Source organism: Crocodylus siamensis, chromosome 10 (assembly GCF_052110815.1).
Source record: "Crocodylus siamensis isolate JL-2025a chromosome 10, ASM5211081v1, whole genome shotgun sequence".
In the NCBI taxonomy this organism is placed as follows: Eukaryota; Metazoa; Chordata; order Crocodylia; family Crocodylidae; genus Crocodylus; species Crocodylus siamensis.
Window position 1 is genome coordinate 20,553,511 of NC_143404.1, and position 25,725 is coordinate 20,579,235.

General features: G+C 42.2%; 1 protein-coding gene across 1 annotated transcript in view; it reads left to right on the plus strand.

Annotated features, from left to right (window-relative positions):
- Positions 1 to 136: 136 nt before the first annotated feature.
- Positions 137 to 25,725, plus strand: part of FABP6 (fatty acid binding protein 6) — a 63,888-nt gene continuing 38,299 nt past the window's right edge. Inside the window, exons 1-2 of the mRNA XM_090020706.1 lie at positions 137 to 377; positions 1,192 to 6,582. Coding sequence (XP_089876832.1) covers positions 6,570 to 6,582 — 13 coding nt within the window. The 5' untranslated portion in view covers positions 137 to 377; positions 1,192 to 6,569. The remainder of the gene's footprint in view (positions 378 to 1,191; positions 6,583 to 25,725) is intronic.

Here is a 25,725-nt window from a genome sequence, read left to right on the forward strand (position 1 = left end):
TTGGCTCAAGGGAGACCCCCCCCACCCACTGGGGGGCTGGTTATTGGAAAGCTGTGATGTCGGTCAAACACTGGCTAGGGCGTGAGGCGCCCTTGGCTTGACGTGCGCACTCGGGGTTGCGGGGGGGCAGAGCCTGAGGTGGCCCCTTGGTGAGCCATTGGAACTGGTTGCTTCCTCACGGCGCCGAGCACCGGCTGGGGTCTGTCTGACGCCTGGCTCCTGTGTCCAAGCACCTCGTCGCCCCCCGCAGTGCGGGGGGTAGGCAGCTTTGCAAAGGGATGGAGCATGGCGAGGGCCAGGGGGGGCCTGGAAGAGAGGCTGAGGAAACCCTGAAGGGGAAAATAGAATGGCCCGTCAGAGAATGAAAGTCTGAAATAGTGAGTGCTTTAGAGGGAGTTAATTACAGCCTTTTTTCTTTAAAAAAAAAAGAGGACAGTTACAGACATCCTGTGCTGGAGAAAGAAAAGACTCTATATATGGACCAAGAAAAGGGGTGCAATGACAGGAGAACAAACATGGTGACATTTGTTTGGCCTCTTGACAACATTTTGATTCCATTTTTTAAAAAAACTACTGCTTTCCCACGAGTTTGAAAACATGGCTTGTTTTGACCCTGTCTCCCCTAAGACATCCAGTTCTGCTTTGGAGGCTATGTCTGTTATTAGCTAATGTAACCATTATTTTGTAGTCTGGCATGTTAAGTAGGTGCGGGGAGAAAGAGGTGAAGAGCAGAAGGAGAAAAGTGAAAAAGGGACAGAGCAAGGAGACGGAGACTAACTTGTAGGCATTAATCACCACAGTGCTTATAAGGGGATACTCTATTGGCAGTGACATTTCCTGATAAAGTATCAATCTGAAAATCTTAACATGCTTTAAGGAACCATTTTATAGTCAATTACTCTACATTTACACACTGACTTTCTGTCTGAAGAATTCCAAAACAGTTTACAAGCCTGTACTTTGAAGAGTATAAACTGTAGCCACATCCCAAATGTTCAGGCAGTAAGCTAGCATAAAGCCATGAGGAAGAAATGAAGTTTTGTATTGGAAGATTAAAGCAACCCCTAGTATGGTTTCAGGGCCTGGTAGTATCCACAACCTTTCATTTTCCTATGGTAGGAATATTGAGCACCATGCAGTTAGAGCACTATGATAATGCAAACAATATTCTTTCTTGTATGACCCTATAAGCCAAGATCTGGGGGCTGCAGCCTTCCTTTCACAGCAGAGAAAGACTGGAGAGATCTGTATAAATGAAACCTGGTCCTGAAACCACAGCTGAGCATAGCACTTAACACTGCACGTCGCCCTGGTGTAGCAAGTACGGCCCTACTCACCTTTCTGCTGCCCTGCAAGCTGCATATTGATTTGCATCACTGCAAGGTGAGCATATAACTACCGTTCTTCTGTAATAGTGCTTCATACTGTTTTCATGCTGATGAAACTAGTAGTTGGGCCTACTGATTGCAGCATCTCTCACTTACACTTTGCAAAGGATTTATAGATACGTCAGGATGGAAAGGGCTACATAAATTGCTAGAGGCAGGAAATGCCTTAGGCATGTAGGTCAATGAGTAAATTTAAGTTTTGAAAGATAAAAGAACTTGAATAGTTTAGTTTTATATACTTTACCATGATCTGAAATCAACCATATATGGGTGGGTGGAAAAAAATTGTGTTTCTAGGGAGGTTAGTACTAGAGAAAGGTGCTGGATTTGTTTCATTCTCCAGCATGCAGAGAGCTTTGTCAGTCTCTGTCAGGGAGAAACAGCAGATGGACTCAGTGCTGTATGATCTGTGGCTAAAAAACAAAAAAACCCAAGCAGGTTTGGTAGTCTTTTCCAAAACTACCCAGCATTAATATTCATGTCTTAACCATCTCTAAACATTTTGTTGGGCCATATTTTAAAGCCCTGCTTACTATTTCCTGAGGCCATCATGCTTTGCAAAATGTCAACCATTTAAGAGCCCCCAGGGCTGAATATGTCTGTTGCCAGTATTGTAGGGAATAATGAGCAGATATGTGTTGCTTCTGAGTTACTAATACCTTAACTTAAAAACCTTTCCCTGTGCAAGGATTTAAATTTTGCTTCAGATGTGAGATATCAGTTTTGCATGTCAGAATCGTTCTGTACATTCTGGTGTGTGTGTGGTGATAATAATGGGGTCCCAAAAGGTTTTCAAAGGCTATAAATGATTCATAGATATCTTCCATTCTGGAGGGGTACAGGAGGAGAGATGGTCATAGAAAGAAAATTAGATACCTATTCATCTTCTCTGCTTTAGTGTAGCTCCCTGGAACTGTGGTAATAGATGTGAGTCACGGAAAACTGAGATGCCTTTTTCCTAAATCAGGGATGTTTCAACTCACCCAATTGAGCTGCAGTACCATGGCAAACTACTGTATTGTATCCAAGTGAAGGCAGCACAGGCATAATCCCAGAGGCCTCCTTACCTTGGGTCTTCCCACACAGGCAATTTGACTGTGTGAAGGGATCCTCCAAGCCGTGAACTAAATCAAACCCCAAATAGCCCTTGCCTAGAAAAGGTAATCCAGGCCAAGGTTGTGTTTAAAAAATATACATTTCAGGTACCTACAATAGAAAAGGTGAGAAGGAAACAGGACTGGCAAAGCTAAAAACAGCGCATTACAAACAAGTCCAAAACTACCAAATATCCTGTACCACAGGGATTTTCAAACAGTGTTATCCCATCAGGTCATTTAGCCACAGTTTATTTCTTTAGTATAACTGGGGTCTGGGAGGTCAGGATGGCAGTAAATTTTTAGCCTAGAACTCCTCCAGCCACACAAAGAAACTACTCAGGCCTTGAACTAATGGGAGGTTGTGATCCAGTAACTCAGCCCAGCAGGCTTTTTGTTATGTTAAATTCAGGCTTACTGGCAAAGGATGGGCGTAAAATGGAAGATTTCCTCTTCCAAAACAGTGAGATGAATGCTTTCTGAAATCTACCCTCCTTTTAAAAAGGTGTTACTTATGGCAGACAGCAACCATTAAAATGCTAACAAGCATTAATCTATTACATCTACTGAAAACTCCAGCAATACTTATGCTAAGTGCAGGTAACAAGTCTAGGTTGTGGCTTGTTAACATTCTACTTAATTGCTGCATTGTAATACAGAGGAGACAATGCACTTGACCTGGGCCAATCTAAAATATGGACTTTTCATAAAATTAGAAGGTAAAAGGCTTTTTTACAGTTTCATTTTGGTTTTGAAAAGTCTGAAGTGTTCTTGAAAAATTATAAACAAGTATGTATGCCACTGATCAAATAGCAAGATAAATATAATCTGGGGAAGGCAGGGCAGCCTTTCTTCACCACTCTAGTCCTCTCAGGAGACCGGGGACATCTGCAGTTTGGAGTGCCAATACTACTCCCTTTCTCAGGAGGATTTTTCCTGCTGCAGTTTCCCAGAAATTGCCAGGTGTATGTGCACTTCAGCAACATAAACTGAGATTCTCATCACAGTTATATTATTGAATTGTATGTGGATGTTCAGGGCTGTGTGTGTTTTGATCTAGGTGGGTGTGAATATATGCACTTAGTGTGTATCTAAGCAATTTGTACTTCTATAACTATGTACATTGCACAAACATAAACCTCTAATTTATGCACAGTACACTGGTATGAAACAGGGCTTGACCTAATGCACTTTATCCACTAGTTTACCAGCATAGCTATGCAGAAAGGTTGCAGTGGGGAAAATGCATAAATGCAAATGAAACCAATGTGGACAGGAGCTATATTTATACTAAAGGTGAAATATGTGGTTATAACACTTGTGGACATAACTGAGATGTTTTTATCCAAACTACCTAAATTAAAATTAGCAGTAAAATTATGGTAGCATTGATTTTTAGCTTGGGCTACAAAAGCTTACCAAGGACCCTGGCTGTATCCTCAGCCAGAGAAGCCCCATTCTGTCCAACTTCCAGGCTGCTGGGGTGCTCCACACCATGAGGACTACAGACCTGAGCAAATGCCCTCCCCCCCCAGCCGCAGTCTGCTGATTACCACTTCTCCCCCTGCCACATGCACAGTGCAGGCATCCCCATTCCTTGCCCCTCCAGGACCTGTGCCACATGTGCAGATGTATCCATGGCTTAAGCATGTGTATAGTTTTATAGTGAGTGTTTATGAGAAGAGGAGGAGCACAGACAACTAATATGTGCTAATGCCATGGCTAGGGTAAGTTAATGATTTTACTGGGGTTGTATTGAGACTAGGATTTAAGGGTGTGCTGTTAATATATTAGGCTCTGTCCTTCCAAACTTTAACCAGTTCAACATGTGTCATAGACACTGCTCTTAAAACCTAATCCATTTTACCCTAACATTTTAAAATAGGTCCAGACAAGATGTGCATTGGCAACCTTGTAGACCATTCGTCAAGGCTTCTATATTTTAAAAGGAATGATTTAACTAACAGAAAACAAAATAAATACACTGCAAACCACACGCGCACGCACACATTTATGTAAAACTAACAGAAGATGGGATCTTGGTTGCACACTGAAAGACTGCATTGTTTCTGGATCAGTTTATAGATTTCATAGACGTTAGGGCTGGAAGGGACCTTGGAGAGCATCATGTCCAGCCCCCTGTCCCAGGGGCAGGAAGTCAGCTAGGGTCAAAAGATCCCAGCAAGATAAGCATCCAAACATTTCTTAAATGAGTCCAGAGTAGGTGCCTCCACAACTTCTGGAGGGAGTCTGTTTCAGGTCTTGGGGGCTTGGACAGTAAAGACATTTTTTCTTATGTCCAGCATAAAATGGTCTTGGAGGAGTTTATGACCATTGGTCCTTATTTTACCTTGGGGCACTCTGGTAAACAGATGTTCCCCCAGATCCTGATGAGCACCCCTTGTGTACTTACAGGTGGCCACCAGGTCCCCCCAAGCCTGTGCTTTTCCAGACTGAAGAGTCCCATGGCTCTCAGCCTCTTTTCATAGGGCCTATTCTCTTGCCCGCTGATCATGTGTGTGGCTTTCCTTTGGACTTTCTCAAGCTTCTCGACATCCTTGAATTGTGGAGCCCAGAATTGGATGCAGTATTCCAGCTGCCTCACCAAGGCAAAGTACAGCGGGAGGATCACATCCTGAGATTTACTTGAGAAGCATCTATGGATGCAAAGCAGAGTTTTGTTTGCTTTACCAGCTGTGACATTACATTGGTGGCTCATGTTCATCTTGTGGTAGCAAGTGTAGTACTGTAAGCATGCTGCAGGGTTTTTTTCCCTCCCCTGAGGTGGAATACCTTACATTTATCAGTATTGAATGTCATCAGGTTTGTGTCAGCCCATTTACTAATCTTATCTAAGTCAGCCTGAATCACTAGTCTGTCCTCAGGTGTGGATGTTATGCCCCAAAGTTTAGTGTCATTGGCGAACTTAGCCAGTGTGCTTCTGACACCAATGGCCACATTGTTGATAAAGATGTTGAAGAGAACCGGTCCAAGGACAGAGCCTCGGGGGACTCCACTGGTCACAGAACGTCATAATGATTCACTACCATCAACCAGTACTCTCTGGGTCCAACCTCAGAGCCGATTTCCCAGCCATCGGACTGTGGTGTAGCCAAGGCCACAGTTGGCCAATTTTTCCATGAGGAGGTCATAGGACACCAGATCAAAGGCTTTTTTAAAGTGTAGATATATGACGTCAATCACTTCTCCCTTGTCCAGGTGATATGTCACCTGGTCATAGAAAGAGATGAGATTGGTGAGGCAAGATGTAAAACAGTTTAGATGTAAAACAGTATATTATATATAAAGTAATTAACCACTGTTTTAAAACATCATAATTGATTACAGATAGTTGTCTTGGGTGAAATAATCAGTCAGAGAGAATACAAAAAATACAGAAAAGAATCAGTCATTCTCCCTTATGGTAATCTAATGATTTTCTTGGTCATAAGATTGCAGAGCTTATTTTGTCAGGTTTATGAATGATTCTTAAAGGATTTATAAAATCCCACCATATATACACATGCCCCAGCAGTCTATTCTTGAATTTTAAAAGTTAATTATATGCTAAATTTCTAGTGAACATGAAATTAAGTCAAGGATTGGAGCTTTGTATAATGTCTGTGGCAGAAGGCCACCTCTGTTTTTCCCCAAAAATTCTGCTCTGTGACAGTTTGATTAAGATAGGCCTTGCAGAGGGTACACACCTTACCCTATCTCTTTAGGTAACCTGAGCTGGATACATTCCTGAGGAAGTGGGGAAACCTGCTCCCTCTGCCTACGTGACTGGCATCACATACCTGGGTGAGGGGCTTAGACTCCCTGGGGAGCTAGGAATTGCCAGTCTGCCCAGTAACTAGTGATGCATTTCAAATTAGTTGGCTGACAGCCAACAGGTGCTGGCCTCCATTGGACCAGGTAAATGAGGTCATATGGGCTATATAAGTTAAGGACTGCCTAGGAGGAGGAGGCAGCAGCCATGCGGAAGACTCAGAAGAGCTGAACCATCTGAAACTTGCTCTTTCTCTCTCAAAACTCGTGATCAAGGAACTGCCTGCCTCCGGAGGGAATCTCCGCCTGCTTCTGGATGATACATATGAGTAAGCTACCTGCTATCTAACTCAATATATGGCTTGCAGTAACTCAGATGTGTGATCAAAGGCTACCCAGCTATGCCTGTTTGCTCCGTGGGATTTCTCTGATATTGCTCTACCCTGTACCCTATTGCAACCCTACTCCTTGTAACCAATAAAGTTCTCCTTTGTACCTAGCATGGGAGACTTATTGGGTGTGGGTCCAGATTATGCCTTGGGGTCCCCTTGGTTTGGCTGACTAAGAAAGACCACTACTTGTGCTTCTGACTGAGAGAAGCACCCCAAAGTGCTTGAAGTGAGTCAAGTACCCTTGAGGGCTACTAGATGTGTGTTTCTCAGGGTACACAGAGCCAGAATCAAGCCCAGCCCTGGGTGGTGGCAGTTTTTACCCCAGGCTAGCGGGTGTGCTCCAGGAAGGGGGTCGGCCAGGCATGAGGCGCCCCCAGGGAGACACTTGAAGCTTGGAAGGTGGTCGGTTGGAGTGAGGTGGGTGACTTAATGCAGGAGCACCCCCTACTGGCCTGCCACAATGTCCATATAGAGAACTGATCTAAACCCATTATTCACTTGATCCCAAGCTGTAACCATAGAGTAGGTTGATATAAAAATTTACAAATGTGATTGAACAGTTGGGGTCAAATACAGGTAACAGATCTATGCTGACATGTCTCATGGTTATTTTATCAGTTTAAAGAGCTTTCAGTCTGAATCTGCTTCATGTCTTATCTTGTAACTTGACTGCTTTCTGCTATATTCTAAAACATATGCATCTTTAGATATCAGTGTTATCCATACTGGTTCTCAGCATACCGGTGTGTTTAAAAAACAAACCGGAAAAAAAGGCTGAAGTTTCTAAAATACTATTTTCCCTACTATATTATAACATTCTTCTAATATTGGATACATAATTACAAGTGACTTGTTATGAAATCTTTATTATTAAAAAAAATAGTTCTGAGGAAACTAAATCCAAGATGCAAAATGTAACTTGGGCCTAGATTACCCTACAAAAGTGTGAAGCTGTTAAACATATAAATGATTATGTATTTTTGATAATTCACACAACATGCCAGGTACTACATTAATATAAACAGGAATCTTTTGCCTATACATACAAACTACACTATTTTCCCTCAAATTCTTATGGTTGACTATTCATATTTGTATATCTGACATAAATTCACCTTCACTCTGATACGTATTTCCCAGATAGTCTGGTAGAAACTGTAAAGCAAAATCAACTGAAAGACACCTGCAAAGTATTAAATAGTGTAGTTTATGGGTGAAATTTTCAAAAGCACCAAAATGATTTAGGAGAATAAGCTACATTTTCAGTTGTTCATGCATATATAGGACCAGATTCTCAAAGCCTTTTAGGTGCCTAATCTGCAAATAAGTACCTAACCTGCTCAGAATCTGTTGAAAATCCCACTAGGCACTGCCTGCATTTTGGGCACTTACATTGTGGACAAACAAACAGTTACAGAGGGTGAAAAGAGAGCGGACAATAAGGTTGTGCAAAACAGGCCATATTCTACTGGGATTCGGCCTGAACTGGGGACAGTGATTCGATTTGTTGATTCAGATCACTGTCCCTGATTTGATTCAGGCGAATCTGAATCTGAAGATTCGATGCTGATTCAGCCATAGACACAGCTTTTAAATATTTTTTCTACATACCTCAAGGTACCAGGCACAGCTCATGAATGCTGTGATTGTGGGGCAGATGAAGCATCCCACAAGAGCATGGGGGGCCCCCCATATGCTCAGTGGTGAACCCAGAAGTCCACTTCCGGGTCCACCGGGGAGCACGCTGAGTGCCCCTCCCCATATCCCCCCAGCTTGGTGATTACCTGCAGGGGACCCCGGATGCCCCTCTAGACCCAGGAGGCACCAGTCACCAGGCCAGTTCCCTAACGGACCCAGAAGTGGACGGAAGTACTTCTGGTCCAGTTCTGGATCTGCTGCCAAGCACACTGGGCCCCCCACCCCGCCCTACTCCTGTGGGATGGTGCATCCACCGCACCATTTCAGTGTTGACGAGCTGCCTGGTACCTTGAGGTACGTAGAAAAAAACATTTAAAAGCGGTGTCTATGTTGGAATCACTCGGAATCAATTGGGAGGGTTCCGATTCGATTCAGAGAGATTAAAGGGTCTCCCAATTTGATTTGGATTTGGAGATTCGGCCACGAAATCGGGCCGAATCTCCGCCAAATTGAATCGGGGACCAAAGCATTGCATAGCCCTAGTGGACAGCTACAGCACATCAGCTGCTCTACATTAACTGTATGCCTATTCCTGCCTTACAGTAAATGAAATCTTAACTATGGTAAGTTTCCCCTCTTTCATTCAGGACTAAATTACCAGAGATTGTCTTTTATTTACCATGAGGAAAATGCTGGCTGGCACAGGAACAATTATTGCAGAGCAGCTGACATGCAGTGAGTCCCTGATCCTTTTTAACATGTTATAACTGGTTCATTTGTCTGCACCTTCAGAAAGTGTGGCCCTTAGTAGCCTTAATCTCACTGAAAGCCAGTGGGATTTAGGCTCTGAAATTATCCTTTAACTAAAATGCTCTTAATTTTCTATTTTCAGAGCTTAAGTAGAGCATAGCATAGGCGTTTTTCTGGCCTTTTGCCCAGGGATGATTTTCATCCAAATAGAATAAGAATTTATAAGCAGAATCATAGATTAACTCCTGCAAGTGTTCATCCTCAGAGATTTATGATTCATTTTCCTCCATGGTTTTAGTTTAATTAATTAGTTGATTCTGAATTCTAAAACAATGGGTTATTTCCACTATGTGCATCTCAAGCGTTGCGCGCTACAGAATTGTAGCTTTAGTGTTTTCTCTTTGGACGGGCTCCATCTCTCCACGAGGACTATTTTATAGGACTATATCACTGAATTTAAGATCATGGGAAATTAAAATTTTGTTTCCTTAAAATGTTAATATCCTTTTTCTTCCTTCCTCCATCTAAGATTGCACTGTCTGTGAGCTGACATTGGAACAATGTTAATACGTACTATTTTACCCATCATAGATGAGTCTCTGGCCAGAATTATGTAATGGTTAGTATATACATAAAGTAATATTGTATTTGCAAATCTAATATAAAAGGGATTTTTTTTTCAGAAAAGCTAGAAAATCAAGATTTTCTTTTCCTATGACTGGACCTTACATATGCTGGGCTTGAATTTGCTTTCCTATTGTTTCTATCTGCCTCACTTCACTCTTTTTTTCCAAGTGCTGTCTTTAAGCCTTTCTGCTTAGGCCTGACTTTCTATATGTTCCTTTTTGCCATATTTGACTGCTGCTGCCCATTGGTCACAAGTCCATTCACAGTCATGTATTTTTTACTTAAATTTGATATACAGTATTTTGTCAGATAGACTCCAAACTATCTCTAGTTTCAGCAGGGAAGAAAGAACCAAATGACTCCAGTAATGAGCATTGCCTTGGTGGAAGTTTAGTTCTGAAGTCATTTTTGGTTTTCCTTTATTCTTTGCTGTGGGACTCTTTCTCTGCTTTGGGACTCGCCCACTTCTTACAAAGCTGCTGAAAAGCATCCATCTTTAAGCTAATGGAGGTTATCTAGCTTTCTTATCCTATGTTTGCCCAGGAACTCACCAGAACCAGGTCTTCACTTACTGGTGCTAGTCTCTAATCTATTCCTTATCCTGTGATTGACTTCTAATGGTATCATGCTTTTAAGTCTGCCATTAATTAGCTAAGAGTACTGTCTAGCTTCATCAGGCTTAGGTCTTTTCTATATTTGAGTGGGATACCTCCACGAAACACCCAGTATGGTGCTCTAGCTAATTAAGTTGAAATCTTCCCTCTGGGTCGATACAAAATCCATGCCCTAATATTGTACTGGGGCCTTTCTATACAGAGAAACTGACCACAACAGTTATTCTGCAATAATGCCCTGTGGTGACACTACTATGGAATAAGTAATTTGCATTGTAGAATAATAAGTATACTTCCAAAGTAGAGTCTTATTAGAGAATAACTATTGGGAAATAGCTCATTCAGGTCAATTTATCTGTATAAACAATCCCTTAGTTAGCATGGTGCTATCTTTCACGTGAAATCTAAAACAGAGGCAATTAAAGATCTCCTGGCACTCTTCATAAGGCTAGGGGTGGTTACCATGAAAGTATTTTTTGGATAATTGCCTTCTGTCTACCTCAATTTTCTCTGCAGTTGACCTGAATTCACTAGTTCAGATATTCAGCTGAGCTGAGTGTCATCAGCACTACTCTGCAGTTGGGCAAAGATAGATTGTAACCACTGTCTTAGTCACTTGCTGGCTGGGCTTCAGGTCTGCTGCAGTGGCTGCTTGTGCCATGCCAGCACCAGCCCTAAGAATTACACTGAGCTCCACTCTTCTGTAAATCCATTGGGTAATGTTCCTATGTACTATTGGAACAGCTCCTGAGTCCCAGTAGTGTAACTAGGGTAGGGCAAGAAAGCCACCAGCCCCAAGTGACAACTATGAGGGGGTGCCAGAATATGCCCCTGCACTGCTTTGCTATGGCAAAGGCAGTGTTGTGTAGCATTAGAGCCAGGCAGCACAGCACTGCACCAAGTAGTATATCGGGGGGACGGACGGACAAGTGAGTCATCCCACTCCCTCCCCTCAGAAGCCTTTGCCAGAAGAAGCAGAGCCCTGCACCCTATAACGTATGTATCTGGGAAGGTAGGGGAGTGAATAGGGCATTAGGATTAGCTTCCAAGGAGCCTATTCATGGGACTGCTGCCACCAGAGCTGATGACACTGCAGCAGCAGTAGCCTAGGCACCTAAGATTTCTCTTCCTCTCACCCATGCACCCACTTCTACCTTCTCCCACTCCCAGACTACATACATCCCACCTCTCCTCCCCTGGCCCTGGTTAGTCATAGTTTCATAGTTTCTAGGGTTGGAAGGGACCTGAGTAGATCATCTAGTCCGGCCCCCTGCTGTGGCAGGAAAGAGTACTGGGGTCAAATGACCCCAGTAAGGTGTTCATCTAACCTCTTAAAGACCCCCAGGGTAGGGGCCAGCACCACTTCTCTTGGAAGTTGGTTCCAGATCCTAGCCGCCCTGACCATGAAGTAGCGTCTCCTGATATCTAGCCTAAATCTACCCTTTGCCAGCTTGTGACCATTATTTCTGATCACTCCTGGCAGTGCTTGGGGGAACAGGGACTTCCCCAGTGCCTGCTGATCCCCCCTGACTAGTTTGTAACAGGCCACTAGATCCCCCCTCAGCATTCTCTTGTGGAGGCTGAACAGGTTCAGGTCTCGTAGCCTCTCCTCGTAGGGCCTGCCCTGCTGCCCCCTGATCATGCGAGTGGCCCTCCTCTGGACCCTCTCCATGTTGTTCGCATCCCTCTTGAAGTGCGGCGCCCAGAACTGGACACAGTTCTCCAGCTGCAGCCTGACCAGTGCCGCATTGAGTGGAAGGATCACCTCCTTGGACCTGCTCAAGATGCATCGGTGGATGCATGACAAGGTGCGATTGGCCTTCCTGACTGCATCCCCACACTGCCGGCCCATGTTTGTCTTGGAGTCAGTGATGACTCCAAGATCCTTTTCCGCCTCTTTACTGACAAGAAGGGAGTTCCCCAGCCTGTAGGTATGGTGCTGGTTGTTCCTCCCCAGGTGCATCGCTTTGCACTTGTCGGTGTTGAATCCCATCCTATTCTCATCTGCCCACGCTTATAACCTGTCTAGGTCCGATTGTAGCCTATTCCTCCCTTCTAGCATGCCCACATCCCCCCACATCTTAGTCAATGAGCTTGCTATGCCTCTGTGAGATGGTAGTATTTCATAGATCTTTGTGTATTATGCATAAACACTTTTGAATTTTTTGGGATGAAAGATGTTGTATTAATATCATGATGACATTAGTTCTAGCTCTAACTAAGGTTGCCTAACCATTTCAATTCTAACCTCCAATTTAAAGTCTCTCAGCTTTGTGACATCTGTTGGACAGAAATTTTCTAGGTCTGATCTCTACTTGGAGGGAAATTGAAGAGAACAGTAAAAGTGCATGATTAATCCCTCAAAAATCAGACCGTCTGTAAATTTATCTTGCCCTAAAAGAGAAGCAAAATAAGCATCCAGGTGTAGTGTGTGGTCCCTGAATTACCAGTATATTCTGGTCAATGTGACACAGTGGTCATTTTTTTTTCCTGCAGCTTTGTGCCTCTTGTAAGGCATTCCATTCACTCTGGATTCACTTCTCCATTCATTTAGTATGTGGTTTGGCACAGTCTTTATTCTTATTATATCTTATGTGTAGAATAGCTTTAATAACCTTTTTTGTCTGGCTTGCATATGGTAATAGAAGATGCTACATATGTGCCTCAAGTTATGGAAGAATGAGTACTATATAACTTGGAAAATGATATGCAATCAGGTACAAGGAAGCAAAAGAATATGGGTGCAATTGCAGCCTTTCTTTGGCACTATCTGACTTGAATGCTTAACTGTTCAACTTTAATAACTCTTATTAACTCCATTTTTAATTTATGGAATACATATAATAATTGTATCTCTGAACACATTATCTTGCTCCATTAATTCTGCACTTTTCCTTAATTGCTTTTAATTATTCAAGAATTCAACATGCAAGAGAACCTTGGAGTGTTCGTAGAGAATAAATAATGCAATAAATAACAGTCAAATATATTATATGATTCGAATATATTTATTTTGGGTTCCAAATATATGTTTTCAGAATCTAAAAATCAGGAATAAATATTCCAGTTCTTGCATTTTCTTGCAATATATATCTATTTTGCTTTCAAAGAATTACTGGGAATGTGTGGATATACTAAATTTTATCAATTCTTATAGCTTAGTAAATGTGGCCTTTTACATTTCTCTCTAAAAACACATTGAGTCTGATTTTGAGACACCAGACACCCAGCAGTTAAAAACAAATCATGTTCCTTGACAGAAAATCTTGCACAAGACTACATTAGTTTTGTGCAAAATCTGGCATTTATCCTAGCTGTTTAGGATTCTTGGTCAGTCAAGTAATTTGGTTTAAGATTAGCTGTCCCCTAGAGTTTCACTTGAACACAAATTACTCATCAGATACTACTGTTCATAGTTACTAAGAGCTGCTGCAGGTAAAGAACTGAATAGTAAGCTCACTGTGTTTGAACTCTGGCATGGGACACATCTAAATGAAAATGTATATGTAAAGAAACAGATAAAGAGCCAAGTTATGGTATTAAAATAGCCCTTTTTAGGGAAAGTAGCCAAAAACCCACACCTCTATCAGCTATATTTGTGGGTTTAACAAAAAGTAGAACTTTTCAATAAGCCTGAGTATCATCTAAATATCCATGGGGGGGAAAAATCATATAAAGCAGATCCTTTAAAAAACAGTCTGTAAGCCTTTGTTTTCCATGCTTGTTACTTGTAACATTTCCAACCAGTGTTAGCAGACTGCTGGAAGGTGTAGCCCCTAGACTGAATTGTGGATCACCAAATTAGAAAGATTTGATGACATCCTTGACCTTGTGTCCATTTCTTTTCTGGATTCAGCAAAACCATCTCTGTCACCATACATTTGTTCCTAGGGTTTATCAAAATACTTTTTTTTAAAAACTTTGGAATGGACCATGCTGCACATGGCAGGAAATGTTAAAACACTTCCTAGGGACCTCTTCCTGGCCACAGCTACAACTATATCATCTTGACACCCTGCTTCAAATTATTGTACAAACTGAATGCTGCATTGATATCAATATGTTATCTGAATATTTCAGGAATTAAATGGAAACACTTCCATCAAAGTTTCATTTGCCAAGCGTGATTACCTTCCTTGGCTCAAGTTGAAAGAGTTGTTTTGTTCATGTTAGAACAAAATGGGTGGATTATCTAGTTTCACCCTTTCTTGCATAAGCACATGCACCCATGGTGCACAGCCTGAAGAGGACATTTGTGTAGTAACCCTTTGTGAAAATATTGGCATCAGATCACTAATTTATGTTCTAGGATATTAAAGCTGACAGATATGAATGACACACCATTGCATTCTACCTGGAAAAGTATTATATTCTTTGGACAGACAGGGCAGTGACTTTATTGGAAATTACAGGTGCTCAGCACTGTAAAAAAGCAAGTTTCAAGATGGGCATTAGTTACCTCTGACACCCCAATAGTGGTCCCTTTGAAATTTTGCAAAGTGGCCTGCCCAGAGTCTTACACAATGCGATTATTAATCTAATTTAGCATTTTGTTCCAGCTCTAGTTCCTTTTGTCAGAAATATTTACCTTAGCCATCTCTGAATAACATTCAAGATACTCATTAAACAAGATCATTTTATTTCTGAATGAAAGCTATTGAATGATTAAGGTGTCTGTAGAATAGTTCTTGAGGCCATTTATTCACTGTCATTTTTAAACAATTCTGTTTAATTTTTAGTGCAGTTGGTAATTATCTGTCCCCCTATAAATATTGCATTGAGGTGGCATTTACATTTTTGATTACAATCACTGAATGTTAAAGTACTTTGTAAAGCAGTAACTTTTATAGTCTATGTTAGTTGGATGCCTTCTCCACACCAGTATAAGAGGAGAGATATTTTGGCTTTTCATTTCCTACATGTGAAGTGAAACATGTTCATACTAGGACTCAGTCAATGCAGAATTTTTCTGACTACAGGAACTTGGGATGATTTGCATCAATGGTTGACCACAAGAGCACTGATAGGAAAAAAAAATTACATAGCAGCATGCTTCCCATCAATACAACAAATCAATCTTTGGAACTTTCTAATCTAGATGACCTAAGCTTCTGGGTAAATGAGTACTAGTATAAGAGTAATTTTTAAACTATCCTGGAAGGACTGGCATTTGATTTAAAGAAGTAGTAAAGGGACAAAGTGACCAAGCCTAGATCACAAGTATCAATTCATGGCTTCGAAACTTGTTGCTATTTAGTAGGGGTGATTCAGATCACTGTCTCTGATCAATTTGGCTAAATCTGAATCTAGAGATTCCATGCCAATTTGGAGAATCAGCGATTTCACACGTAGGTACAGCTTTAGAAATTTTTTTCTATATACCTTGAGGTAGCAGGTGCATCTCGTGCTCACTGCGATGCTGGGGCACATGGAGCGTCCCACAGGAGTGCAGGGGGGCCCTCCACGTGGTTGGCGGCGAACCCGGAAGTGGACTGGAAATATTTTTGGGGTCTGCTGGGGAGTGTGCTGCCCCCCCCCCCCCCCCCGCACCTCCCAAGCTTGGCGATTGGCTTCAGGGGGACCCCGGGTGCTCCCCATGACCCAGGAGGCACCAGTTACTGAGCCCGGGGGGTGGGAGGAGGGGGTATGGTTGGGCCCCTTTCCATGCTCCCTGGTGGACCTGGAAGTGCTTCTGATTCACTTCCGGGTCTGCTGCCGACCATGCTGGGGAGCCTTCCGCACGCCTCTGGGATACTCTATCCGCCCCAGCATGGCAGCACTTACGAGCCCCTGGTACCTAGAGTCACGTAGAAAAAACATTTAAAGCTGTCTCTATGTCCGAATCTCTCGAATCGGTTTGGAAGGTTTTGAATTTAGAGAGATTAAAGCGTCCTCTGATTCTATTTGGATTTGAAGATTCGGCCACCGAATCAGACCGAAGCTTTGCACAGCCCTACTATTTAGCTATTATGGGTAATGAGTGGGTGTTTTCAGTCTATTCTTTTCCATGCCAGAAACCAGCTCCATAACTAACATACTTGTTACATCAGTAAATAAGTCAAGGAATGCTTGGGAACAATATAGCTATGCCTGGTAGCAAGAAAAGAACGTATCAGATTTGAATAGCAAATATGCATTCGTGGTTTTCAATAGTGAAGCAGGGGCATATCACTAGAGATAAATTCACAAAAAATTAAACTGTATGCGCTCCAGAACCAGACACTTGCCAGCTGTGAATAGACTTGCCTATTTATACTGTGCTCGTTGCTGTAGTATCCAGACATTCATGCTATAAAGTCATGGCTGACAGCATTATCTCCAAAAAACAGTTGTTTTGGGAACTGCTTTGCTGAATCAGCCAAGTAATCTGTTGCTGCTACATGCAATAGCATCCCTATCAAAAGTAACTGGTAGGTGTGTAATAATTCTGGAGTGAAAAGGACAAGCAGTGCCTAAGGCAGGAATGGCATTTGTAGTAAGAGTCAATTGGGTTTTTCAGTGTTTACCTATTTTTCTAGACCTATTTGTCCCATTTTCCAGCAGCAGATTAGGCATTTGATAAGATAAATTGACATCTTACCTTTGAATCACATAAGAAAAGGAAAAAAGCTACATACCAGATTTCTTCAAATTAAAGATGGCTTTGAATTGAAAATGCACCAAAATTTTCAGACTCTCAATTTAAGGGGGGTGGGAAAAGTTTAAAACATGTTTACAAGGATGCAACATCTATGGTGCACATAAGTATTTTTTTAAACTTAAATTCAACAGACCATTTTTAGAAGAAATATTTTCAAATGCCATATTTGAAGAAATTTGATACTCAAAAGCATTTTAATAAAATAAAACTCTTAAGATAATTGGTTCCCTTGCATAGTTTTTTATAGGAACATGTATAAATGTTAGTGCCCATGAATAGAACTGTATCATATGGCATTCTTATATATCCCATAGAGCAGGGACGGGTGATTATTTTGGGCAGAGGGCCGCTTGCTGAGTTTTGGCAAGCCATTGAGGGCCTCATGATAGGCAGCCCAGGGCAGATGCGTATTAATTTTCTAAATTTTTTAGGGGCCCTGTGGGCTGGATAGAAAGGCCTGGAGGGCTGCATCCAGCCCACGGGCCACATTTTGCCCACCCCTGCTATAGAGGCTCTAGGACAGCAACAGTGCAGGCTTTTCCAACTATAATTGTAGTTCAATCCTGGGCTGAAGGTGCTGTCCCATGAATGAATTTCAAACTCATTGAAGATAAGCTGCTAAACAACTGCCATCAGAGGGTGACATTTTTCATTCGAACAGTATGTTTTCATTTTTAACTTGCCTATAAATGCAAATTAAATGCTTTCATAAATGTAGGTTGTAAGGGGCATGGATTCTCTCTCATACATTTGTACTGAATAAAGCATAATAGAAGTCCACCCTCAGTCACAATCTCCATGTGCCACTAGAAAATGAAGAACAGAGTTCAAAGTTGTGCAGCTTTTACTGTAGCACTTAATACTTGATCCGTTTCATCTTCTGAAGTCACAAGCTTTGTCTTCACTGCAGTGATAGCTTGCGGTAACTTGAGTGTTGATCCAAACCCAGCTCCTGGCTATATACCACAGTCTCAAGCTCAAGGTAATTGCTGATTTACACTCAAAACCACAAAGGGCATGGGTGGAAAGCTCAAGTGCTGTTCATGCTCAAGCTAATAATGTAATGAGGATGCAGCCCTTCTGTGCTACTAAATACAGTATTATAGCTATAATGGTCCAGCACAGGGGTAGGCAAACCCTGGCACGAGTGCCAGAGCATGGCACACAAGCATTTTGCTTGGCACGCGAGTCTCGGGGTGGACAGCGAGAAAAGGGCTAAGGTTGCTGTGCCACAACAAGGATCAGGTCCCTCGCAGTTCCCCTGCCATCTGCTTCTGGCAAGCCAACATCTTACAAGGTTGCGGGTGTATTTGGCACTCTGCCCCAAAACATTGCCAACTCCTAGTCCAGGGAACATACAGTACAGGAAGTAGGGGTGTGCGAAGTGGGCCATATTCGATTCAGATTCAACCTGATTTAGGGGACAGTGATTTGATTAATTGATCAGCCACGGGGGGACCCCAGGTACCCTCCCAAACCCAGGAGGCACCAGTTGCCAAGCTGGGGGGCTCCCTGGCAGACCAGGAAGTGCTTCTGGTCCACTTCTGGGTCCCCTCCACACACTCCCAAGGGATGCTCCATTTGCCCCACCATCTCAGTATTCATAAGCTGCTCGGTACCTTGAGGTATGTAGACAAAAACCATAAAACGCTGTGTCTATGTACGAATAGTCGAATCTCTCCAAATTGATTCAGAGGGTTCTGATTTAGATTCAGAGAAATTAAAGGGTCTCCTGATCCGACTCTGATTCGGAAATTTGGCCGCCAAATTGAATCAATGACTGAAGCTCTGCACCTGAAGTCCTAATGGAAAGTTCTTTCTTTCCCAGACCTGAGTAAGAACTTTTTATGTGCAGCTTGAATATTGTTTTGGAGTGAGACCTCTCTGAAAAGCAGTGGGAGGTGGTGGGAGACTAGGACACCATCCCTGGGTGTGTACTTAGAAGGGGCATATTGAAAACAGCCACCATTGGTGCTGCTGGCCCAGCTACCATAGCTATAGCTGCTGCTCAGGGCCTCTGCTCACCCATACAAGGCTGAGTTAACTGGAACAAAGCTATCTTGAGTTACCACTACAGTGAAGACAAACCTATATTAAACATTTTTATAGAAGTCTTGTTAATGCATTATAAATCTTCCTTTGTCTTGAATAGCTGTATGAAGAAAACTATCTTCTCAAGTTGCAGAAGTACAAGCTGCGTTTGAAGCATATATTCCACATTTGCAGTCTGGCTCTTTTTTTTATCCTGCATTTAAGTTTTTGTCTACATGTTCACTACAAAAGAGATGGGGGTATATTACATCAAGATAATAAACCAAGAGCATTATTGAGGTAAAAATCTTAGTGGAGACAAGATATTGTAGTTTTTATCTCCATGCAGCTGGTTCAGGTAAAACCCAACTGAAGGGAAGTGTGTTGACTGTGACTCTTTTCAAGGATTTCATGTAAAGATCTCAGTGTAAAAATATAGCTGTTTACTATGAAGACATAGACAAAGCTTCAGAAGGTTAAATAAAGATAATAAAAGTGACTGGAATACATATGAAAACATTGTACTTAAGCTAGATGGAAAAAATGATAAACTAGGACTCCAGCTCTAATATAAGCCACATTTTGACCTTGCCCAAGTCCTTTAATTGCTGCTTCCATTTTCCCATCTGTGAAACAAGGACAACATTTTGCTTCTTTCCTGCACAGAAGTGTTTGAGGGTTAATTATAGTTAATGTTTGTGAAGCAACTTGAAGCTGAAAAGTGCTGTATAAGTGCTAAGCATTGTCATTGACAAAGACACAGTGACTGGATAATTGGTCTTTCAGGTGTATCTAGTTATTCTATAAATTGCAAATTTAATTTCTGTCTTTAAATTAAGAGTTATTGACATAATCATCTTCCTTGCTAATTACTTCAGGTGACTGATTGGAGGTATTTCAATAAGTACAAGACTAGCTAGTGCAAGTATGTGCTCTCTGGATAGACACTGCAACCAGATTTTGTAGCCTTATAAATTAGGTGCTATATGTCATCATCAGATTGCAAATGGTGGTGGACCACAGCAAAGTTAAGAACAATTATTGCAAATACAATGAATTTTTTTGATTTTGCCAGCAGATTTTTAAAAGTGCACCTGTCAGTCACTTTCATGTTCATGTAGACTGCCATTCCCACTATATACCCTTTCCGTTCTCTCTAGCTTGGTATGCTTTGTAATTGGATGGTCACAGTATACTATCTAGAAATCATTATTAGTTTCTTGTAAATCATTCAGACAAAGGAAGTGTGGGTGTTCCTTAATGATGCTACAAGTCTCTGATACTTAGTTAAGTGCATTCTCCAGTTAGGAGTGGAGTTTAAGCATTGTTCAAATAGACTGGAGGGTAGGAGTTGGTAAGTGATGGTATGTTTCAACTTTTTTCAACTCTCTTCCCTTTTTGTAAAACTGCTTTTCAAGCAATAGAAATAAAGAATGTAGCTGTAACTCCCTTAATCTAGTACCAAACAGATCAAGCTCAGAATTTGAAAAAACAGCTGATAGTGAAGGGTCTAGGACAAGTCTCATGCGAAAAAAAAAAAATTGGTTTGAGTTGGAAGTTTTCTGTGCTGTATAGTCACCATGATACAAAGACATTTAGAGGCATATTCACCTCTGATGCAATTCCACTAACTTTAATCAGGTTACACCAGGAATGAATGTAGCCTTTATGGTCTACAACCAGACAAAAAGGGTACTAATGACAATTGGAGGGGTCATGGCCCATTTGTGCATCCTGGTGTCTCAATGGTAGAGGCACAGATTTAATCCCTTAATCAGATGCACTCCTAGCCGGAATAAAATTAGGACAAAACCTTGCAGTTCACAGTGTTCAGAACCCCAGATTATTTTTTTTATTCTTGTTATTTCCATCTTTTTTGAGGCATTTTGCTAGAAGATTTGTCCTCATTCCTTCTCTTTTAAAGAGCACAAAGAGTTCTTTTTTATCCACCCCCTTACTTCCTCAGGCCTCATCCGACGTGCATAGTTTACCAAGCCAAGAATGATGATTTCATGACAGACAAGTATTTTCAGTACTTCACTGAAAACATATCATCACACTAGCTTTCCTGCAGTGTATTTCTGTGCTCTTGATGAAAATAATTAATAAGTCTCCAATGCAAGAGGAAAGTGCCTACCTATTTATTAATGTAAAAAAAAAACAAAACCCCACCACACTGGTTTAGGAGCTACTGTAGTGCACATTGTAGGAAAATACCCAATGCTATTGGTCAACCTCTGTCTCTTTCTTCTGCAGGGTATCCTTTTTATCTATTAATTGCTGGGTGTCTTAGAACAAGGGTCCTCAGTTTTGGACTGTGTTGCTCTCTTGTTGCTGGCTTGAAATCTAGAGGGGGTTGAACATTTGTAACCAGGAAGAGCAAGAGATGCAGTTAACACTAAAAATGTGACACCATCTTTACTTCATCATTTTTGTTATGCTATAGCAAATAACTCTGCAGCCTTAGGGCTTAGCAATTGCTGTTTCCCAGAGGTTATGTTTTCCTACTCTCAGATTAGGTTAGCTGTGATTTGTCATCGGGACCGATTTATACCCAGAACATGCCATTCTTTTCTTTCCACTGTAGTAGGCATGTCTACACATTCATTAATGCGTTGTAATTATGGTGCATTAAGTTTAAAACAGGTACTAAACTTAATGCACCATTAAAATCGGCATGACTGGGTATTTGTGCAGATGAACACTTTGTGTGGCGCTTAATGAGCATTGGACTAAATCTGTGCATTAGCGCATTGACATAGTTTTTGCTAGCTGCAGCAACGCGCAATTGAATTAGTCCAGTGTGCATTAAGCATCTCATGTAGATGCACCCAGTGGCAGTGGTAATTAGAAATGAAAACAGCCTTCCTCAAGCAAGATATTATTTATTGGAGATGCTTGGTTCGAACAAGCAATCCTATAGCCTGCGTTATACAGGAGAGGTTCATAGCTGTGCCTTCTGCCCGTTTATGACTTGGATCAAAAGCATTTCAAAGCGAACATAAATTAAGGATGATAAACCAGGTGATGTGTTTGCCTGCTAACCAGGTATCTCACCATTGCCTACAAAGGAACTCTGGATGATCTCAAGCCTATGGACAGTTCAGTGTCACCTTGTCTGTCTTATTGTTAGAGCTCACCAATACCAGCATGGGCCATCCATGGCAACTCACCCCCTTTTCCAGAAACCAAGCCACTTTTTTAAGCTTTGACTTTGTAATTTCCAGCTCTGGCAAAACAAGGCTGAGGACTACCTTGTCCCATTGCTTTTCAATTATTTGGTTGCCTATTCTCAGCTGGAGAGCTACCATAATAAACACTCCACTGCCCCCCATATAAATTAGATGTGTGCAGTCACACAGGAAATGTTAGTAACTCAATATATAGTAACTTCCCTTCACTGACCTAGTCACTTATCACCTTCATAAATTTGTTACATCTCAGGGTTAGTAATGTAATTATATATCAGTTCTATACCCATGACAAGAAGTCTATTCAGCCTGTACCTGGCCACTCAGATATGCACAGGCTACAATGTGTCCACAGCTGATCTGGATAAGTCACAGTTATGCTGCTTGCTCTCCTAGCTGATGTCCGTATTAAAAATTAATAGAGCCTGAACTTTTTACCTCATGTATTTGCATTTATGAGTCTCTATTTGTAATAAGTCTAGGTTTTACTTGACAACTGAATTCAATGGGAGTTCAGCCCCAGTAAGGAATGCAGAATCAGTGTCTTTTTTTGTGTTCAGAGAGGACTTTTAAAAAAAATTAGTCCCTGAAGATTTTTTTGGCAGGATCTTTTAGGACATCATGTATAAATTTGTTTTAAGTTCTTTCAAATTAATACTGTATTATCACAGAGATGGGTATTTCTGAGGTGAACAGACAGGCAGCTTCATTTCAGACTGTACCATTCACCCACAACATGTGCTACCCACTGTTCTCCAGAGCTAAACACAGCCCATTGGACTTGACAGTGAGGCTGCATTCAAACTTGATGTATATGTAGGTGAAAAAAATACCTGTCAGAAAGCCAGAATAGGAATGATTCAGATTTTTGCAGTTCCTCCTTTGGCCAATTGATTTCTAAAGATGCAGAAATAACTTTAAATTGCTGAGATGAATATTTGGTTTTGTGGGGTTTTTTTATCATGTGCCCAAGTGCCATCTTTCTTTTGGCTGTCAGTATCAGCTCTGAATATGAAGTCCACTGAGGCCATACAACTTTCCACAGGTTATAGAGTATCTTGTATAGGAGTAGCTACAGTATTGTAATTATTGCCTAGAAAATGTAATGTCATATGCTAATATTCCACAGTATGACTGTGTTTCTGTCTTTGGGTATGTTAGTGGCAAAATTAAATACTAGAGAACATATATGTTTTAACATTACTTTCATAAGACTAAGATAACCTGCATTCATTAGGAAATGGTGGCATAACAGAAGAATGGAGAGTATGATAGCAGCACCCACCCAGGGCATCAGTTTATTGGGGGGGAAGGGGCAGACACAAAAAAAAGTAGCTGCTATCAGCAGCCATGCATTTGCAACAGCAGCAGCAAATGGAAGTTTCATAGTAGCTAGAGTCAGGAGGGACCTGGACAAATTATCTAGCCTGACCCCTTGCCACAGGCAGGAATGAATGCTGGGTTCACAAGCCCCCAGACGGATGATCATCTAACCTTTTTGAGTTTGCCCAAGGTAGAGACAAGGACCACTTCCCTAGGAAGTTGGTTCCAGATTCTGGCCACCCTAACTGTAAAATATTGCCTCCTGATCTCCAACTTTAAACCTATTCTCCATCAGTTTATTACCACTGTTCCTCGTCACCCCAGGTGGTGCTGGGGAGAATAGGGCTCTTCCTATTTGCTGATGATCTCCCCCAATGAGTTTGTAGGCAGCCACCAGGTCCCCCCTCAGCCTCCTCTTGCCAAGGCTGAACAGGCTCAGGTCCCTCAGTCTCTCTTCATAGGGCCTGTCCTGCTGCCCTCTCACCAAACGAGTGGCCCTCCTCTGAACTCTCTCCAGGCTGGCAACATCCTTTTTAAAGTGTGGCCCTCAGTACTGGCCTCAGTACTCCAATTGCGGCCTGACCAATGTCGCATAGAGGGGGAGTATCACCTGTCTGGACCGGCTTCAGATGAACCTTTGGATGCATAACAAGGCATGGCTGGCCTTGCTGGGTGCAGTCTGGCATTGGCGGCTCATGTTCATCTTGGAGTCAATAATGACTCCAAGATTCCTTCCTGCCTCTGTGCTTTCAAGAGGGGAACTCACTAGGCTGTATGTATGCTGTGGATTCCTTCTCCCAAGGTGCAGCACCCTGCATTTAATCTACATTGAACCCCATCCTATTCTTGTCTGCCCACTTTTGTAGTCTGTCCAAATCTAGTTGCAGCTTCTCTCTCCCTTCAAGTGTGCCCATCTCACCCCACATCTTCGCGTCATCAGCAGACTTGGATAATGTGCTTTCCACCCCCTTGTCCAAGTCGTTGATGAAGAGGTTTAATAGTGCAGGCCCAAGGACCAAGCCTTGGGGCACCCCACTGCTCACATCTCGCCAGGTTGAGTACAACCCGTCCACCACTACTCTCTGGGTGAGCCCCATCAGCCAATTTTTTACCCATCCAGCTGTGTAGGCATCAATGCTGCAGTCACCTAATTTATTGATGAGAATGGGGTGAAAGACAGTGTCAAAGGCTTTCTTAAAGTCTAGAAAGACTACATCCATAGCGACACCATCATCCAAGGATTTAGTTACTTGGTCATAAAAGGCAGGTCCTGCCTGACCAACCCGATTGCCTTTGATTGCCCCGAGCATGATCTCCCCTGCTGGCCCCCTACAGATGTGCTCCTTTAATGATTCTCTCCAAGATCTTCCCAAGCACTGAGGTGAGGCTTTTGGGCCTATAGTTACTTGGGTCCTCCTTTTCTTAAAAATGGGGACCACATTAGCTTGTTTCCAATCCTTCGGCACCTGGCTAGATGACCACGAATGCTCATACAGCCATGCCTGGGGCTCTGTGATGACCCCTGCCAGTTCCCTCAGCACCCTTGGGTGGAGGGCCTCTGGACCTGCAGATTTAAAAAGTGTCTAGCCCTTCCAGAAGATCCCTAAATACATCTGTGCTGACTGAAAGCCTGACAGAGCTATCCCTGAGATTGGCCCTATTTCTGGTAGGAGGGATGTCCTGGTCCCTGTTCAAGGAAACTGAGGCAAAGAAACTGTTAAAAATATCAGCTCTCTCATTTGGCGTAGCCATAAGATTACCATTTGCTGCTTCTGCTTTGCTCTGGGCTCATCCCTGCACTGCTGTTAGAGAAGCAAGTTGTAGCTTATAAGTACATTAGATCAGTAGTTCTCAACCTTTTTTGTACCAGGACCCATTTGTAAACATCAATGGCCAGTCTCAACCCAGTACCCCTTCGCTCCTGACCTGCTGCCGCCTGCCCCCAGCCTGGGGGGCAGAGGTGGGAGTGAGAAAAGGAGGGATCCCCAAGCAGCCATAGTTTCCCACATTTTTCTCCTTTAAAAGAGAATCCAGTTTTAAAGTTTGTTTATGACCCTTTCTTATATTCTTGTGGTCCACTTTTGGGTCGTGACTCACAGATTGCGAAATGCTGTACCAGACTATGAAAATACAGTGAAACGTCATCATGAAATAAATAGGTTGATAAACTTTCACAGGGTTTATAATATTATTATTTGGCCTTGGACTGCATAAAAACAGTTTGTACTTCAGCAGCAGCATTTTTTCTAGGTTACATTTCCAAAGA